At 42.2% G+C, this 18705-nt stretch overlaps 4 protein-coding genes across 4 annotated transcripts in view; 2 read left to right on the top strand and 2 right to left on the bottom strand.

Moving 5' to 3' along the window:
- Nucleotides 1–3: 3 nt before the first annotated feature.
- On the bottom strand, nt 4–2847 carry LOC135337194 (uncharacterized). The gene is made up of 7 exons (XM_064533093.1): nt 2695–2847; nt 2062–2163; nt 1669–1791; nt 1263–1309; nt 1104–1191; nt 525–626; nt 4–237 (listed from the first exon to the last, which is right to left on the bottom strand). The coding sequence occupies exons 1-7, from the start codon at nt 2761–2763 to the stop codon at nt 118–120; spliced, it is 651 nt and encodes a 216-aa protein (XP_064389163.1). The 5' UTR covers nt 2764–2847; the 3' UTR covers nt 4–117.
- A 141-nt stretch (nt 2848–2988) lies between these two features.
- LOC135337082 (proliferating cell nuclear antigen-like) lies at nt 2989–5460 on the bottom strand. Its single transcript, XM_064532982.1, has 6 exons — nt 5306–5460; nt 5175–5247; nt 4504–4673; nt 4007–4172; nt 3537–3740; nt 2989–3289 (listed from the first exon to the last, which is right to left on the bottom strand). Exons 2-6 carry the CDS (start codon nt 5223–5225, stop codon nt 3095–3097), a joined length of 786 nt encoding a protein of 261 aa, XP_064389052.1. The 5' UTR covers nt 5226–5247; nt 5306–5460; the 3' UTR covers nt 2989–3094.
- LOC135337083 (E3 ubiquitin-protein ligase Hakai-like) lies at nt 5448–7133 on the top strand. The gene is made up of 7 exons (XM_064532983.1): nt 5448–5602; nt 5655–5797; nt 6023–6159; nt 6373–6523; nt 6734–6795; nt 6857–6928; nt 6987–7133. Exons 1-7 carry the CDS (start codon nt 5500–5502, stop codon nt 7063–7065), a joined length of 747 nt encoding a protein of 248 aa, XP_064389053.1. The 5' UTR covers nt 5448–5499; the 3' UTR covers nt 7066–7133.
- LOC135337077 (uncharacterized) overlaps nt 7119–18705 on the top strand; it is a 60257-nt gene continuing 48670 nt past the window's right edge. Inside the window, exons 1-5 of the mRNA XM_064532975.1 lie at nt 7119–7240; nt 7551–7865; nt 9126–9920; nt 10025–10048; nt 16128–18676. Coding sequence (XP_064389045.1) covers nt 7556–7865; nt 9126–9920; nt 10025–10048; nt 16128–18676 — 3678 coding nt within the window. The 5' untranslated portion in view covers nt 7119–7240; nt 7551–7555. The remainder of the gene's footprint in view (nt 7241–7550; nt 7866–9125; nt 9921–10024; nt 10049–16127; nt 18677–18705) is intronic.

Genomic DNA, 18705 nt, shown 5'->3' with positions numbered 1-18705 from the left:
AAATTTGTGTCTGCTAAACTTGATATAAAATTCACTTACATATAACAGTTAACAGGAGTGCATTAATTTCAGCTAGCTAATAGTTCGGGTCGATGATTATATAGTTCAGCCAGAGAATTAGAAATAGGTCACTTCGTCATCTTTGGTCTTCTTGTCTTGGTAAGAAGTCAGAGAAATCTCCCCAGTGAAGCGTTTGTACACTCTCAGATGAACGTAAGCATCAGGTCCAACCTTCACCTATAGGGCATGCACTGTGATGTCACATCCGTTACAACCACACAGCTATCATACATACTATAGTTAATATAGAACAATACAATGCTTGGATTACAGGCTTGAGGAGTACAGTCATTATACACAATTAAGTAATACAGTATACAATACAATGCTTGCTACATTAATAATTATTACAATGCAAAGAAAATGAGGATTGAAGAGCATAGAATATTAAGGGCATTATCAAAATTAATTATACTTTTGATCAGTTAGTTTACTAGCAGTTGCAACATAATATTAGACCATACCTTGATGAAGTAGTTGATTCCAGCCACCTTTTGCAACCTGTAGGTCACTGCCACGTACTCAGAGCACTGGCTCCCTAGCTTGCCCTCCAGGTCAGCCCTCACCTGCCCCAGTGTGTGTGTGTGTGTGTTGAGTGTGGAGTGGGTGGAGGATGTGTGTGTGTGTGTGTGTGTGTGACATGTCAAACTACAAATGTAGCCAGACACCAGCAAATTAATCTTATTTTCACGGATTTTCCGGCATAATTATAGTAGTGGTCAGATTGGCCATGTGATCTAGCAAAAAGTAGTGATATTTGCAAAAGCGATTTTTGTGGTGACTGTTTGTGGTTTCGTGGTTTATAATTAATGATAAACCACCTAGTCTCGCAAGCCAGCTGTTACAATGTAAAGATCCGTGAAACATAAGATCAATTTGGTGTGACTGAACACACTATCGTACGTATTGTATATCTATGTGAATGTATACATACAATGCCATCTGACACTATAGTCTAGTATAGCATGCTAGCACTGACTTACTAGTCTCGTGGACCAGCCGATATATTATCAGGGTCTGGGTCCGCGAGACTACTGACTTACGGCATCAGCCACTGCTTGTATTTTAGGGTCAGCAGATTCAGCAGGTTTCAGTCCACCAGGCCTAGGCATTAGGCCACTCCAAGTGATACTTATTAATATATAAATACAGTAAAAATTGTTTGAGATCCTGCAATTACATTATATGCACATCAACCTCACCTTTTGTCTCGCTTGGACATTTCTAGTATTGTGTATTGGGTCCCTAGCTAGCCTCGATCCCAGGCCGCACTTCCCACTAGGGAAGGCCGCAGAGAGGCTATATAGTCCCTAGCAGGCTCAAAATAAGTGAAGAAATTCTGTGCTGTGTGCAGTACTCCGGTAAAGATCGTTACATTCATAAGATTCCTAAAAAAATCACCACGCGCTAACAATCAGCTTCTTTATGAATCGACCGCTACCATAATTTAAAAATTTTGTCTGACATGTACATGTGCAGTAAAGTGCCACTCTAGATCTAAAATTTGTGTCTGCTAAACTTGATATAAAATTCATTTACATATAACACTTAACAGGAGTGCATTAATTTCAGCTAGCTAATAGTTCGGGTCGATGATTATATAGTTCAGCCAGAGAAATAGGTCACTTCGTCATCTTTGGTCTTCTTGTCTTGGTAAGAAGCCAGAGAAATCTCCCCACTGAAGTGTTTGTACACTCTCAGATGAACGTAAGCATCAGGTCCAACCTTCACCTATAGGGCATGCACTGTGATATCACATCCGTTATAACTACACAGCTACACACACTATAGTTATTATAGAACAATAGTATATTACAGGCTTGAGGAGTACAGTCATTATACACAATTAGTAATACAGTATACAATACAATGCTTGCTACAATAATAATTATTACAATGCAAAGAAAAGGAGGATTGAAGAGCATAGAATATTAAGGGCATTATCAATTATACAGTTAGTTTCTATTTTTACTAGCAGTTACAACATAATATTAGACCAACCTTGATGAAGTAGTTGATTCCAGCCACCACTTGCGACCTGTAGGTCACTGCTACATACTCAGAGCACTGGCTCCCTAGCTTGCCCTCCAGGTCAGCCCTCACCTGTCCCAGTGTGTGTGTGTGTGGAGTGGGTGGAGAATGTGTGTGTGTGTGTGTGGAGTGGGTGGAGGATGTGTGTGTGTATGTGTGTGTGTGTGTGTGTGTGGAGTGGGTGGATGATGTGTGTGTGTGTGTGTGTGTGTGTGATATGTCAAACAACAAATGTAGCCATACCCAAGGCTATACCATGGCAACAACAATCCACAAGGCCACACCAAATTAATCTTGATTTTCCGGCATAATTATAGTAGTGGTCAGATTGGCCATGTGATCTAACAAAAAGTAGTGATCTTTGCAAAGCGACTTTTGTGGTGACTTGTTGTGGTTTTATGGTTTATAATTAATGATAAATTTGTTTGCCTGCCACACCTAGTCTCGCAAGCCAGCCGTTACATGTTACATAAGCCAGTCGTTACATGTTACATAAGATCAATTTGGTGTGACTGAACACACTACCGTACATATTGTACATCTATGTGACGTGAATGTATACAATGGCATCTGACACTATAGTCTAGTACAGCACTGACTTACGGCATCAGCCACTGCTTGTATTTCAGGGTCAGCAATTTCAGCAGGTTTCAGTCCACCAGGCATTGCCATTATCTCTCAGTGCACTAGTTTCTTTGGGTAGTTTTAGTTGGATAAGGGTTTTTAATTATGTGCTGACACGCCTTTCTTTTATTATAGTAGGCGTGGTCAGTCAGACCAACAGGAAGTAGATTTTGCCCACACACTAGCCTCGATTCCAGGCCGCTCTCAAGTGAGGGGGCTGGGATCGAGGCTACCTACACACACACAAAATAAGTAATACATGTACTCCTGGTATTAAACATCATAATAATAATATTAAGGAATAATGTCATGTGTATAATAATTACAATAACAAATTTAAAGATGTGAGTGGCAAATAAATGAGCTAGTGAGTTAGTGTTCACTCTGACTCTACTTTAGGAGCCAGATAATAGCGGAGGTGACCAATGGCTCCGATGGGATACTCCAAGGCCATTGGACGATCAGCCTTCAGCGACACTATGGTCTTATCGGAAAGGGGTGTGGCCTTGACAAAGAAGCCCATGAAGTGACAGGCGTACGTGAGAGAGACTGGTTCATTCAACTCAATAGAAACCTGCATGTGGAGAGACTTGGTCAGTACACTGTAAGAACACTGATTTTGTACATACAAATAATTTGGGTCAAGGATCAAAGAGAAAATGCTAATAGATTTAATACACCCTCACTCCACACACACACTCCTCACACCCACACACACACATCTCACACACACCATCATACCTCACACACACCCTCATACCTCACACACCATCACTCCTCACACACATGCACACCCACACTCCTCACACCCACACACTCACCCCGCCCTCTCCCTTCTTGTCCATGACCGCCCCATCCTTGAGTGTGATCTTAGCGCTCCCCTCAGTGGTGCTGGGGGCAGTGGAGAACTGGACACCTTCCTTAGTGCACGAGATGACCATGGAGTCACTGAATTGAGAAATATCGCGAGTGATCCGTTGAAATTCTCCAGACGGTATTTTTAGAACGGCATCGTATTCTGTGGCCTGTAGGGGAGATCATGTGACATTAAAGGATAACAAAACAGTGACATATTTTTTGCGGGTATTAACTTTTGCTCTTTCTGCGAATGAGAGTAAAATTGCAAATTGGAAATGCCACTTGCGAGTAATTAGAAGCGCTAACATCAATTTCATAACTTGAGCAGAATTTAACACCAGCAAAATGAGCTAAACAGTGAAAACGCAGACAAATCTACCTGTGAAAATATGTCACCTAAAATACAGGTGTCACATGACATCACATGACTCACGGGTATTCCCAGCCTCTCTTGGTCGAGATCCATGAGTTTGATCTCAAAGGTTGAGGTTCTGTCCTGATCAGTGTTCTCAATGAACACCTCCATACTGTCAGTGTCGTCCTTAGCTCTGAGAGTGATGGAGTCCTCGTTGCCAGCACAACGGAGCACCTTGAGCAAACTGTGTGTGTGTGAGGGGGGTAATGAAATACGTCAACAGTTTTATATAATTATGGTATATATTCAAACACTGAAAATAATACACAATTATGGTGCCATTATTTTTATTACGGGTGATTCAGAGTGTTGAATAAATACAGTGGGGAGGCACACACATTGCATTGTTCTCTCAGCGTGGAATTGGAAGCACACCCACGTTCGTAAAACCACAATACACACATACACCCCCTAGCCTAACAAGGGGAGGAGTGGGCGTAATAACGAGGAGGTTAACCACACCCCTAGAATGCAAGATCAATCCAACCCACCACCCCTATAATGACCACACCCACTTTGCTGTAGAGACTCCAAGAGTGATATTCTTGTCACATCGGAATGGATCAAATGCTCCAGCGTCCAACTCCAGGAACACGAGGCACACATGACTGGAGTCCATGGCTTGTACCGAGATACCCGATGATGTCACCTCCATGTTGATCTCTGGGACCAGATTATGGATTGCCTGTAGAGGGACAAGAGGACACTATATGAACTGCTGGTGTACAGTAAACACGCGCCTATAACGTTGTTACACGTACATGTACCGTATTTACTTGATTAAACGCCCCTCTTAAATAATCGCCCATGTATGGGACGTGGCACTGTGGGTGGAGCTGAATTAGCACGTGAAACCAGCTGAAACAAGGGCAGCATAGAGTAAATAGATACTATTTATGATGGCAAGAGAGGACAGAGGGAGAAACACCACTCCTACGACTTAAGATGAAAGCTGAGAGCTGTGGCAGCAGCCAAAAAGAGCATAATAACTGCTGATGAGCAAGAGTTTGAAGTAGACAAAACAAATTAACAATAAACGCCCGTTTCGAATAAACGCCATCTCGTTTAAACACCCCCTCTACAGATGCTGCTAGGAATAAACGCCCGGGCGTTTAATCAAGTAAATACAGTATATTATATAATTATACAAACTAAGTAACTACAGTAGCTTGTATTAAATGCTCACTTCAATGATTTTCTTGAGCAGACTGCCTTGGGCCAAGCGTGCCTCGAACATCTTGATGAGAGTTGCTGTGGATCTGTACAACGATTGTAACATGACTGCACGTTATAAACAGAGACATTCTACCAACTTACAGGGATAAAAAGATGAGCTCTAGAGAAAGTTTTTCTTATCAAGTGGTGTGACTACGTGGTAGTACTGCCAATCGCCCGCCAACAAATGCCACCCCTCGAAAGTGATTGGCCTGTTGAAATTCTAAATAATGCACATCATAAAACCATTATTCAAATAATGTGCACTGTCTTCGGTGCTCTCTAAATAGAAAAAAATGGAGCAGAAAGTTAGGAAAAATATTGCCCTAAAACTCAAGGACACGGGCGTTATCATCAAATCTGAGCCTCCTAGAAGTTCAAAAAAACCTCAGGATTCTGGTAAGCTAAAAAGCTAACTGTTTGGAAAGATATTTATTCTTATTTGGTGTAGTTTCCGATGAAGTGGAGAAGCCGAGGGCGTCTGAGAGTATGCAGTGGGATCATCCGGTGCGTCTGATTGGACGACCAGTTAAGGACCCTCTACTCCACATATGTGAGATATGCTCCTTACCCGTTCTCATCTACGGCCGAATGGTTAGTGATGGAGAGTGGGTAGCGTTAATATGACGATTATACGTGTACTATTATTTTAATAGTACACGGGAAAACTTTTACTAGTGAGCCAAATCAGTAATTTTAGTACTGGTATAATTTGTAATTTTTATGCACTTGTAAAGTTTGCAGTTGATATTATTTTGCATGAAATTGGTTAATGTCTAGACTGACTGGCTAATAATAATTATTTATAAAATTGTGTAGAAAAAGTGTCGTCATGCGTTCTGTCATGGCTGTGCTAAGAAGGCTAGTGGAGTGTGCCCTAAGTGTAAGGAGGGGGACCAAACCTTCGAGGAGGCCTCCATGGGAACAGTACACATCTGCACCCACTCAGGCGGAAGGTGGGTCTGTGTCGTATAATCTGTACGTTTTTCTTATGTGGATACGATACTACATGTATCTCATTTTTTTGTGTGTGACTTTTTGGTGAATTCTCTGCGCGGCCAATCCTAGCAATTTTCACACTTTCACACTATGCAAATGTTTTGTGATAATTATAGTGTTCTCTTCTTGTAGAAACGATAATTATTATGTTGTTGACTTTTTGTGGACAGGTATGACAATAAGGGATGTGGGCGGAGCTATCTCTCTCAACGAGACCTTGATGCACACACTCTCTATCGGCACAAGGACAAGTCCGCTATGCAGCAGCCTGTAACCCATGGCAACCCGATGCAATTTGCTCTCCCACCATTTTTCCAAACTGTCAGTTCTGTTATAAAGCATGGTAACATGGTAACAACCTATTATTTATATCAAGTTTCAAATGCAAAATGACACTTTACAAGCTTCTATATAACTATTGCGAAGTACATGAAAGCTTAATTAGGAAATTTGCTCGTTCTTGTGTTTCTTTTAATTGCGCTAAAATTTATAAAAATCCGATATCTGATATTAATTTCCGTACCTCTATAGGGTAATGCTGGTGGTGTACCTGGACTACCCCCTGGGATAAGACTACCTTCAGGGATGATCATGTGAGCACACACACACACACACACACACACACACAACACACACACATGCCCACACACACAGTCCCGGGCTCCCTCCACAAGGAATGCCTGGTATGCCTATGGTGCCAGGACCTCAATTCTTTCCAAAACCAAAGTAAGCAAAATTCAAAATTACAGTATAATTATGTTATGATTATTTTTTCCTCGTGCAGTCTTGCCGGCAGTGTAGCCCCGCCCCCTCCCCCACCCCCTGCACCCTGGGCACCACCACCAAACTATAAACAATCATGAATACTATAATATAATTTAGGTTGATTTGTTGATTTTGTATTTCATTGTTATATAACAGAGAAAGTGGGTGGGTCTTGTAGTTGTACAAGCTACCAATTAAGGTTTGTTATTCTCTAGCTAATTAACTTTTAGTTCAGACTGTGATCAGCTATAGTCTCTGGATTCAGCTATAATAGTGAGTGCACACCACTGTTTACTAGACTATATATATATACTGTGCTGATTTGTGTCTGTATATAAACTGAAGCTATATACAGCTAGCTATAGCTAGCAACATAATATTTACCGTGCCAGAAAATATACTGCTACATGTACGTATACTTCGGCGCCACCTGGACATTTCTCCCATAATTATAGCACTATTTATCGTTTTGCATACACTATAGTCTCGGAAACGTAGGTCTACCTTATTAAGTACCGTACAACAAACATATACTGCAGATTTTCACAAAATGTATTAGGTTCGCTATTCTATACCCATACAGAGGATATGTCTGACTATCTCACAATAGCAGATCTAAGAGATTTGTACATAGCTACGTTTGATGCTCGAACCAAGTGGCGAAACGTCTTGCTGGCTTTTAAGATATCCTCGGATACTATCGACAGCATAGGTACAAAATGGCGAGATGATCCTGATCACTGCTATCGTGAGGGTTTGAAAGAATGGCTGAAAGGTGGGGAGAGAAGATGGGAAGATGTTATCAAAGCTTTGTCAAGTCCTATTGTGGGCCACGTTCACATAGCCAACACCATCGAGAGAGATCATCCATTACAGTCTAGCAATCCGAAGTTAAAGGGTACGTATAAGTACCAATTATTAAGTTACTGTATATACTATATCTGGAATGCATTCATTTTCAGTAGCTAGAGATACAGCTACGTGCAGTCAGGCATCTTATTTACTTGATCTATATGTTATATTATACCGTACCCTCGCGAAAATAAGCCCATCTTGAATAAATGCCCATCCTATCTTTTGCTTCGAAGTTTTTGCACGAGGGTATATACCACCCAGAATAAAGAGTTGAGCATGCGCAGTAGCTGAATGCCACATGTTCACTACGAAGAAAGGAAGTTTTAGGTAGCAGCTAGTAAGACTATACTCCTTGCTAGACCAAGATCAGACATATAACTTTCTCTGTATGGATCTGTTGACAGTTTGCCCTTGAAGATGTATGTGCAGGGAACAAGTAGAGTCAAGTCTATAGCCCTATAATTATGCTGAGAAAGGAAAACACAAAGTCCAAGAAAGTTATCACACAGGCTAATTTTGCAGGTTACCTTGCCTTGGTTTTCTGAAACAAAGTACCTGATAGCTGCTCAGTAGGAGTATGACCTACCATCCTTTGGGAAGTTTCTGACATCGACAAGCAACGAATAGAGTCAGAGTCCACTTCTTCATGTTCATTCTCTTGTCATGCTTTAATCATATATACTCATGCATTAGTTTATAACATTGTTGTTGTCAATGAAATGTTCATACTATGTATTAAAAATAAAGAATTGTCATAGAGCAAAGTGTAAACCTCGATTTGAGGCCGCGAATGGGCGTATATTCGAATGAAAACTCGCCGTTCGTTATTAAACGCCCAGTCCCCTAGACTTCTTTCAGAAAAATGTGGGCGTATTTTCGCGAGGGTACGGTATATAGCTTTGGTAATCAGGTTGATAATTCAGTGGCAGATCCAGGAAAAAGGAAAAGGTTCCAAACTAACGAGTTCGCAGCGTGACATTTTTGGGTTACGCCCACTTCCGGTCACACGTTGTGCAGTAGAGCTATAGCTAGCTTCCACGAACAGTCAACTAGCCTAGGCAAACACAGTTGATACATCAAAACAACCATTACAATTATAGCTAAAAAAGCTAGCTGGTAGCTGTACAAAAACCATGACACCATGGGATCTCCCCTTAGATCTGCCACTGGATATCACCGTCCTAATCCTGCCTGGGGTGATATCGGCTGTACTGGATTGTAATTATGTGGTCACATTGTACTTGTATTTACCACCTCACCCACTCCTCCAACCCTCACATTGGGCACATGCATGCACTCACAGTTGACCAAAATCACCAGAAGATCAATGAAGATTTGACAGTTTTCCTAGACGAACGACTCGGTAAAGGTGCATATGGAGCAGTCTTCAAAGGCAGCTACATGGGGGAGATCTGTGCAGTCAAAGTTTTATTTTACGAGGCTGTAGAAATGCAGACAGGTTTCCCAGCCGGTAAAAGTGAAGAGGCCCGCAGGGATTTTGATCGTGAGTGTGATTTTCTCGAGTCGCTTCAGCACCCAAACATTGTTCAATATTTGTCAATTACCAAACACCCCAAATCAGGTGGTACGATCCTCGTTCTAGAGCTGATGGATTGCAATCTAAGATCCTACTTCTCCAACCTTGATGAAGAGTCCCTCACTAGCGAATGTGAAATTAGTCTCTCCAAAGACATAGCTTATGGTCTGTCTTACATTCACAGCAAGCAGATTATCCACCGTGACCTCTGTGGTGATAACATCTCGCTAAAGCTTGCACAACCACTGCCTGTTGCAAAGATTTGCGACTTTGGCATGTCACGTTTATACGATCCCTCCAAGCTTAGCCCTACCCTCACAGCTGTGGGGTATCTACCTCCCGAGGCCATTCGATTGGACAAGGAGAAATATGATAATAGCCTGGATGTGTTTTCTCTTGGGGTGATTATGGTGCAGATCGTTTGCAAGCTAGAGACAATCAAATCAGCCAAGGATCGATCATTCCATGTTTCCCAGATCCCTCACACACACAGGTTGAGAAAGCTTATCGACAGTTGCTTGCAAGAAGACATGAGGAGAAGACCATCTGCCAGGGACATCTGTGAGTCAATTATTTCCGAAATATAATCAGCCCAGACATATCTGTCTGTAATGAGGATTGCATACTGCACATCACATTAATTTATTATTTCTACACCCTTACAGATGCTGCTTTGGTCTCTTTAACAAGTAAGCTCCCTGAATGTACCGGTATATGAGTGTATAATTTAGTATATGCCTCGAGACGTAGCCGCACGAGCTATATAGGGATATATGGTAAAGCTCAGAAGAGGTTGGCCACGCGTCATTCACATCACTATGTATAAATAATTTATAGAGTTAACACTTTTGTGTTGACTCGTCAGCACTATTTTACTGCTTTTCGTGTTTATCTCTTCTGAAGAAGCATACCGTATAATCTGGTTAGTAAGTGCATGCGCCTATAGGAAAAAGAGCAGCCTCTATGCGCCTATTATCCGGATGCACTTAGAAATTAAACACGCCCTTAGCTAGCTCGATCGTCTGACTGCAAGACATATATCTGACAGCAGTAACACAACTACCGGTATTGAAAGAGACTTAAACACATATTATATGTGCTACATTTTAAGACAGCCAAACAAATACTTATTGTACTTATTTGATTTAAGGCGACACTTTCAAATAATTACGAAGCCAGAGATCGATCGTTTATTTTGGAGGGTGAAAATTATGTTGAAGTCTTGGTGTCGCGTATTTAGAGGGTCGCATCTAATTGGAGGTTACTCTATTCTATCCTCGATTATATAGGCCGCTTAATTACATTGTTTCTTGCGGCCTGGAATCGAGGCTGTGGTTTAATCTCTATTTAGGGCGCGACATAAAAAAATAATTGTCAACGCTGCAGTCGCTACCTTTAGAGGTCAGAAAATTGGAAAAGAGCGAGGGTGTTGCATATTTGGAGGGTCGCTTTAAATCGAATAAGTACGGTAAATTGCAAGTTTTTGGCTTGTTACTTGGACTATAATAATATCCCGTTGCTACGTTGTTGCCAAGTGCAATATGCAGCATAATGCACTGCTGAAAGTCATGATGCACTAACCGCAAAGTCATAATGCACTAACCGCAAAACGCCCCTCTGGCATAAATAAGTATTATATCATGAGAAATAACAAGTATCAAAGTAAGTCCAGCCATGCAGGAATGTTCAGCACTGCTTGAGTTTCTTCTTTGCAACCATCCAGGTTTTAAAATTATCAAAGGTTCATTTTGGGGAAGATTCTGTGTTCCTAGACCTAGTGATGCATGTCAATTCTGTTTCACCATAGCACTGTACTAGAAGCGGCTCTTTTTGCTGGGGGCTTGAGCTGTTTTGCAGCAGTGTAGAGGCGAGCTTCTTTGGCTTGGTTGTGATGCCGAGGATAGACCACCGTGGAGGGCTGTTTGAGTGAGTGGGGCGGGGCTGTTTCTTTGCAGCAGTAGTGGCACACGTACTGTTTCCTTCGATCTCAGAGGTCAAAATACAACAAGGGTAGATGTTGCTGCATGTGTTTGCAGTGACTGTGGAAGATTCAAAAGCTGCTTTTAGACAACAAAATCGAAGGATTTGCTTTGCCTTATAACCAGATACCGGGATAACAACGTATATCATGCTCAGTAAAACAATGACGTCACAACGAACGAATGTAGATTGAAGAAGGAAGCATATAGATAGAACTTCAATTATAGCTCGTCTCATAACATTCTGATGCTACCCTTATAATTATAGCCTACTATAATTATTATGTTAACAAAAGACTCATATAGCCTGCAACCAGAGGAAGTTGGACACGCGTCACCATTCATGTGACATTCCTAAGGTTCACGTTACCATAGATATACTAAACAGCTGAAAAAAGGTATTTATATATGTCCGACTGTATCTGTTGCCCGGATTAGAGCACTGCAGAGTATAGTATAATTATAGTTTGGCGGTGCTGTATATAGCTTGCATTGTACTGGCAGGAATCTTGTTAACACTCAAAGCACTGAGTGATAACTCGTTACAATGGAGAGGATAATTGGATGTCGGAGTACTATTCAAACAGAGGAGGTACGACACGCGCAGTACAGCCATCATCTGAACAGAGTGAAAGTTGCCTATAATGCATGACAGGCCACATCTTGGTGTAAGCTCTATCAGTACTGCAACCAGCTCTGTCTCCAGCTAACTAGCTATATAGCTCTGTGTATGACTTAATTGTCCATAAATTTCAGGATATTTTTCTGGCTAATCTCGGTGACTTCTGTTATCAGTTAGCCTCGAGACCAGGCCGATTAAAATACGGCCTGGTCTCTATTGCATGGGTGATACTGCACATGCGCAAACTGAGTTCCCCAGAATCTGGGGAATTCGTTCACGTTAGTAAACCTTTGTATTAATTAGACCGTAAACTAGTTTGTTACTAGTTTCTTTCCGTATTATTTTTAACAAATACTTGTCTCCTGTGGCTTTATGCCCTCTATTGTGTTGTCAAGAAGGCTTACACACTTGTCTAAAGCCAGAAGAGGCTCTCTACGATGGTCCTATGGTTGCATTTGGAAGCACCAAAGTCAAAGACTTGCCATAGTCTGTCAGAAACCCTTTAAACTCTCTCCTGTGAAGCTGTGGCTTATATCCTCTATTGTGTTGTTGAGAAGGTTTGCACACTATTATGAAACCAGAAGAGGCTCACATCTACCTCTACGATGGTCCTATGGTTGCAGTTGGAAGCACAAAGTCAAAGACTTGCCATAGTCTGTCAGAAACCCAGTTCAAAACATCACGACCATCCAACCATCATAGAGGTAGATGAGAGCCTCTTCTGGCTTCGTGTGCAAGCCTTCTCAACACAACACCATAGAGAAGGCCACAGCTAGCTAGCTAGCTAGGCTATAAAAAGCTTCGTATAATAGTAGATAGTACATGGGCGTGGACGGCCACGCCTATAATTAATTACACATGCAATAGGTACCAGGCCGTATTTTAATCGGCCTGGATTCGAGGCTAGTTATCAGTCTGCTACACAATGAATGTTGCCAGCTCTCGCAGCCTCGTTTTGCATCTGTACATGTATGGTAGCGTTGTAGTGTTTTGTGGCTTAGTTACAGGAAGGATCTCACACATGGTATTGAATCCGCATGTATGTGCGAAAAGGGGCATATCTGTAATAGTTTAAAGTTTGCAATGGCTGTATATACAGCTAGCTCTTTTCTGACGGCTCTTGTAGTAATAGCGCTTTAGTCAGTGGCGTAGCCAGATAGGTGCAGAGGGTGCTGGACTCTGGCCTCAGACTCTGCTCCACAAGTACTAACTAGCTAAGCTAGCTAGCTGATATGAGAGAACTAGAGCTCTATTGCATGCACGATCAACTCTCAAAACTCCACCTCCAACTAGCTAGATCTAGCTCCACCTCCAAATATTCATTCAATCAGTGCACATGCGCAAAGCCATGTGGGCTGAGCAGACCAAGGTCCCCCACAGAGTTGCAGACTGTTCAGCAGCTATCGCCATCATCATCATGTCACTCTTTGAGTACTTTTCAGTTGAGCCCAGTTCACAGAGCAGCACTGCAACTGCAAGTGGCTTGCCACCTTGTCCTGCTAATTCACAAGCAGAACATGGTTAGCAGCTGTATGATTTAATTGTCACAACTCAAAACAATGCATTTTATAGGACATCTTCAGATGAAGATGTGGCTTAACCACCAGCTAGTACCCTCAAAGCAGCAGTACCCTCATTTCTTTAGTCAGATTGCGTTAGAATCAATCTCAGAGCATGTAACAAAAAAAATTTCTGGGGGAGTGCCCCCATGCAGACCATGCAAACCCATGCATATTTTGCACCGCCAGTACACTCCGCGCACTGGTAATTCAAATACTTTAACTCGACATTCACAAGAAGTGACTATACACTTCGTCCATGGGACAAAATGCCCTCCCCCACTTATCAACTGAGCTCTATCTCTATAGAAGAGTCTGAGGTGTACGAAACCCTCACCTCACTAGACACAACAAAGTCACCAGGCCACGATAATATAAATGCGTCAACCCTCAAATGCTGTGCTACCGCTCTCACAAGATCAGTCACACACATTTTCAATTCTAGCCTATCTTCACATACTTTCCCACCCCACTGGAAGGTCCACAAAATCTGCCCAATCCCAAAGAAGGGCGACCCCCATCTTGTAGAAAACTTTCGGCCCATCTCTCTTCTCCCAATTATATCCAAGTCTTTGAATCTATCATCTACAAGAAAATTATTACATTCGTGAGACCAAAGATAACATGCCAACAATTCGGGTTCCTAAGAAACCGATCATGTCTTTCTCAATTAATCCTATTCTTTTCCCAAGTTTTTGACAACATAGAAAACCGAAAACCTACAGATGTCATCTACCTAGATTTTAAGAAAGCTTTCGACACGGTCCCACACAATGAGCTGTTGCTAAAGCTTTGGAAGACAGGCATCACAGGCCCTCTTTGGCTGTGGTTTAAATCGTATCTACATGACAGGATACACTTCACAAGTGTTATTAATACTCCATCCAACTACTTACCAGTTATGTCAGGAGTTCCGCAAGGAAGCATCCTAGGCCCACTGTTATTTATTATTTTTATCAATGACCTACCGGAGTGCATCTCATCTGCCAATCCATTTCTATTTGCGGACGACACAAAGCTAGTAAAGTGCATCACTTCTACGGAAGACCAATTGGAATTACAAACAGACATCAACCAGTTGTCATCCTGGTGCACTACTTGGAACATGCAACTCAATGAAGGAAAATGTAATGTGCTGCGCATAACTCATCCTAGCTGGCACGAAGACAACCCTAATACACTCTACTCAATCCACAATTCTCACCTTAACTTTGCTACAAAAGAAAAAGACCTAGGCTTGTGCATAGCCAACAACCTCTCCTGGTCACTGCATTATAACCTCATATCGTCTAAGGCCTACCGAGCTCTTAACCTCATCCGACGGACGATTTCAGAAACCAGCACAAAAAAATCGTTATATATAACCCTAGTTAGATCCCAGGTCACCTACTGCTCCCAAGTCTGGAGACCAAATTTGATCAAGGACATTCAAAAACTAGAAAGAATCCAGAGGAGAGCCACCAAATTCATACTCAATGATTACTCAAGCTCATACAGATCAAGGCTGTCCGATTTGAAGCTACTACGGTGACACCTCTAATGTACTGGTTTGAAATACAGGACATAATGTTTCTAGTAAAGTCACTAAAGGAACCCTCGGACAACTTCAACATAAGAGATCACATCAAATTCGTTACTGGTCGCACCCGCTTCAGTTGCAACAACAAACTCACTGTACAAGCCAATCACTACAGCGCAAGCAGACACTTCTACCTCAATCGTATCACAAGGTTATGGAACTTGATGCCCACTATGCTGATGGATATCAGCGCACCACTAACTTCAACAAAGAATACACTCCACCATTACTTCTGGGAGCACTTCAAACAAAAGTACCTACCACTTAATGTGCCCATGCAACAGATGCTACACACGTAATTATAGCTAGCTTCACATGTAATCATTAAATTATCCAGCTGTGTCGCTCAATGCGGCACAGTCTGTCAGCTATAGTCTTTGCTACAACAATCACTTGTTTTTATATCATTCACGTTACGGGCTGTAAAGTCTTAATAATAATAATAAAATAATAAAATTCGGACAATCCATTCATCCAGCACCCCCCTCTCTCAAATCCTGGCTACGCCCCTGTTAGTGCACGTGCTAACTCGAATAGAAACTTTGTGTGAGCAGATGCATGATGCTAGGAACGGTTCTGAAGACAGCCTTCACTGCATGTAAGTAAAACTATAGCCATACTCAAACAAAGCTTTAGTTAGCAAGTACATGAATCAAAATCGATCCAAGAGAACGTGACCTATATATAGAAGCTGTTAGTTTTTGTCGCATTGCAACCGTTGCAGTGTCTATGCTTTAGTTCTGCATTGAACAGTTACAGCTAGAATAGACACACACATAGTTAGCTTTTAAATTACCGTATTCCTTGTGCGGCTACGCCTCGAGGCATATAGTAACAGTCCCACTTCTATTATTACTATTGTGTGGAATGCACACAACTGCTGTATATTTCAAGACATGCATGCTGTATTCAATGCAAAGTTAGTAACCTTAGATGGCTTAATGATCAAAAGAAGTCGACCGCCTCTGACCCCCAAATTGTACAGAATCTCTGTACAACTTATAATGACCAAATATTTCTTTTATATAGCCGGTGTTCAGGACCAAAAGTTCTCGCAAAAATTGGATGAGCTTATGTCTGACAGAAAGAATACGATTGAGCTTCAGTATTTCAAGATGCACTTTATCGGTCCCTCGGGTATTGGCAAAACGACCACCCGACAGCGGCTTGTTGGATCCATTACTAACCTGTCTTCGCTGCCCAAAGACCAAAGAAAACGTTGCAGCACATTTCTTGCCGAGTGTACACAAGTATTGGCCTTTGTGAGCAAATCTGGAGCAAAGATTGCATTTAAAGCAGCTGAAAACCTGGGGGAAGAAACACAGCTCATCTTTTCTTATCTTATGTCCTGTGAACCTATTGAAGATAGCAATATTAGTCAGCCAAAGAAACCACAAACATCCCTCCCTTTGAAGGAAACCATTGAAGAGGAGCAACCTCTTAAGAAGAGCGATGTAGCTACTGCAGCGAAAACAAAAACAAAAACCGTCTCACCAACAACCAGGCCAGAAAAGAGTCATAAAAAGTATGTGGCTACTATCAATGTTCAAAATGTTATCACAAGACTCCATGATATTGTGAATTTAGGAGACTACAGCAAAGTGCTGAAGGACACAATCCTACTCAATCTGGTTGATATCGGTGGACAGCCTGGATTCGTGGAGATGTTTCCTTTTCTAAGCAAAGGCGCAGGGATTTTCCTGGCATTCTTTCGACTGGACAAAGACCTCGATGAAATGTGTGAAGTATCCTACGAACGAGGAAAGGACAAGATCACACCGTACGATTCAACGTACACAAGCAGAGAAACGCTCTCTCAAATCCTCTCAGCTATCAGCCACCATGCCAAGATTGACTCGGATATTGACAGAAAACAGTGCGATAAACTGGGCAGTCTAGGCTCCGCTAAGCCTCTTGCTACCCTCATAGGTACTTTCAAGGATGAACTGGCAATGCAAATCAAGGTGGATCTTCTGTTCGAAAAATGTTGTATCTTGAAAAAAGCTGCCGACAAGACCGATAGCACCACTGCCAGTGAGAGCGATAGTACCACTGCCAGCAAGAGCGATAGTACCACTGCCAGCGAGAGCGATAGCACCACTGCCAGCGAGAGCGATAGCACCACTGCCAGCAAGAGCGATAGTACCACTGCCAGCAAGAGCGATAGCACCACTGCCAGCGAGAGCGATAGTACCACTGCTGAACAAAAAAAAGCGATTAGGCTCTTTTTGCCTCAAGATTCATCAAAGAAGAGTGATAAGAAGCCAAATGTCACTGAACAAGACATGGCTGCCATTCAGCAAACAGTCCGCCAACACCTCAACTCAGACGCTTTCAAGAAAGATGTTGAAGACCGTTTAGAGCGACAGCTGACGGAGAAAAGCAAAGCCGTGAGCACAATTACCAGCAAATTTGGGAAGTTGTCTTTTAACCCAAAAGAAAAGAAGTTCATAGCAGTTGATAACTATGAAGGCACTAGTTCTGATATTGACCCTCTTCTTGAGCATGTTAATGGCATGATCAATAGATATATCAGAGATTCCAAGCTTCGAATTCGCCCACAAATGCTTTTGCTCGGAGTTGTACTGAGAAAAGAAGGTGACATCATATCCATGGAAGACTGCATTCGTATCGGTACCGAGGGGTTAAATATGGATGTGGAAGAAATTCAATTCACCATTTGGTACCTTGATAGGTTTGTCGGAGCTTTGATCTATCGTCCAGACATCAAAGGCAAAGATGGTTATTTTGGCGACTTTGTGATTTGCAACCCTCAGGTGGTATTCAACAGCCTCAGTGCTCTCGTTGTCAAGCCGCTGCTAGAGCTGCATTCTGAAGAGAGCAGTATTCAGTTTACAGAAGATGAAAGAAAGAGCTGGATACTCAGGGGACAGTTCACACTGGAAATGATCACTCATTGCAATTTATTTTTCCAGGATGTGAAGAAAGACCAGTTGATTCCTGTTGAGAATTTGCTCATACTACTCGAGCATTCCCACCTTTTGGCCAAAATCACAACACATACCGCACGTGACGAGGAAACAACATACTTCGTCCCCGCCATTCTCAAGTGTGCATCACGCGAGGAACTAACGAAACCACCTCCCACTGGCATTGATACACCCTCTCCTATCAAGATCACATTTGACCCCCAATACGTTCCCATTGGAGTATTCTGTGCCATGATCAGTGAATTGGTCTCGAGGGGGAGTAAATGCGAAGGTATCCTGGGCTTGACGTGGGAACTTGTCGATTCCATGGTAAAGAGAAACCTCGTCTCCTTTCACGTACACAAAGCAGCCAAGCATTTAGTTACCCTGATTGCTCACGTTGATTGCTACGAGATACGGATTATTCGACAAGACAGGTACCATACGATGCACGAGCTTTGTTCCTACGTCCTCTCAACCATTCTGTTGGTGATGAAGGAAATTAGTCCTCTCTTTGCTCCAATCATCGCATTCGACTGCTCCTGCGGCAAATTTTGCCTTCTCACATCAGAAGCAGATCCCTGCTTTGCTTGTGCTTGCTCTAAGAAAATCTCTCTTAGCCCCCAACAAGAACGCTGGTTTGCAAAAGTGAGTTATGAACTATAAATGTGTCAGCA

This window comes from Halichondria panicea, chromosome 6, assembly GCF_963675165.1.
Source record: "Halichondria panicea chromosome 6, odHalPani1.1, whole genome shotgun sequence".
NCBI classification, from domain to species: Eukaryota; Metazoa; Porifera; class Demospongiae; order Suberitida; family Halichondriidae; genus Halichondria; species Halichondria panicea.
The sequence above is the reverse complement of the archived record's forward strand: the minus strand, read 5'-3'. Positions and strand labels throughout refer to the sequence as shown.

Excerpts from the sequence above, each read along its gene's own strand:
- LOC135337082 (XM_064532982.1), bottom strand. The coding sequence starts at position 5,225 with ATGTTCGAGGCACGCTTGGCCCAAGGCAGTCTGCTCAAGAAAATCATT. Across the intron at positions 4,674-5,174 it reads TGCTCAAGAAAATCATTGAA|GCAATCCATAATCTGGTCCC; the intron begins GTGAGCATTTAA and ends GTCCCTCTACAG. Across the intron at positions 3,290-3,536 it reads ACAAGAAGGGAGAGGGCGGG|GTTTCTATTGAGTTGAATGA; the intron begins GTGAGTGTGTGG and ends CTCCACATGCAG.
- LOC135337194 (XM_064533093.1), bottom strand. The coding sequence starts at position 2,763 with ATGGCAATGCCTGGTGGACTGAAACCTGCTGAAATTGCTGACCCTGAA. Across the intron at positions 1,310-1,668 it reads AAGTGACCTATTTCTCTGGC|CTAGGGACCCAATACACAAT; the intron begins TGAACTATATAA and ends GATCGAGGCTAG. Across the intron at positions 627-1,103 it reads TACAAGCAGTGGCTGATGCC|GTGAGGGCTGACCTGGAGGG; the intron begins GTAAGTCAGTAG and ends ACACTGGGGCAG.
- LOC135337083 (XM_064532983.1), top strand. The coding sequence starts at position 5,500 with ATGGAGCAGAAAGTTAGGAAAAATATTGCCCTAAAACTCAAGGACACG. Across the intron at positions 5,603-5,654 it reads AAAAAAACCTCAGGATTCTG|TTTCCGATGAAGTGGAGAAG; the intron begins GTAAGCTAAAAA and ends TATTTGGTGTAG. Across the intron at positions 6,796-6,856 it reads CTACCTTCAGGGATGATCAT|TCCCGGGCTCCCTCCACAAG; the intron begins GTGAGCACACAC and ends CCACACACACAG.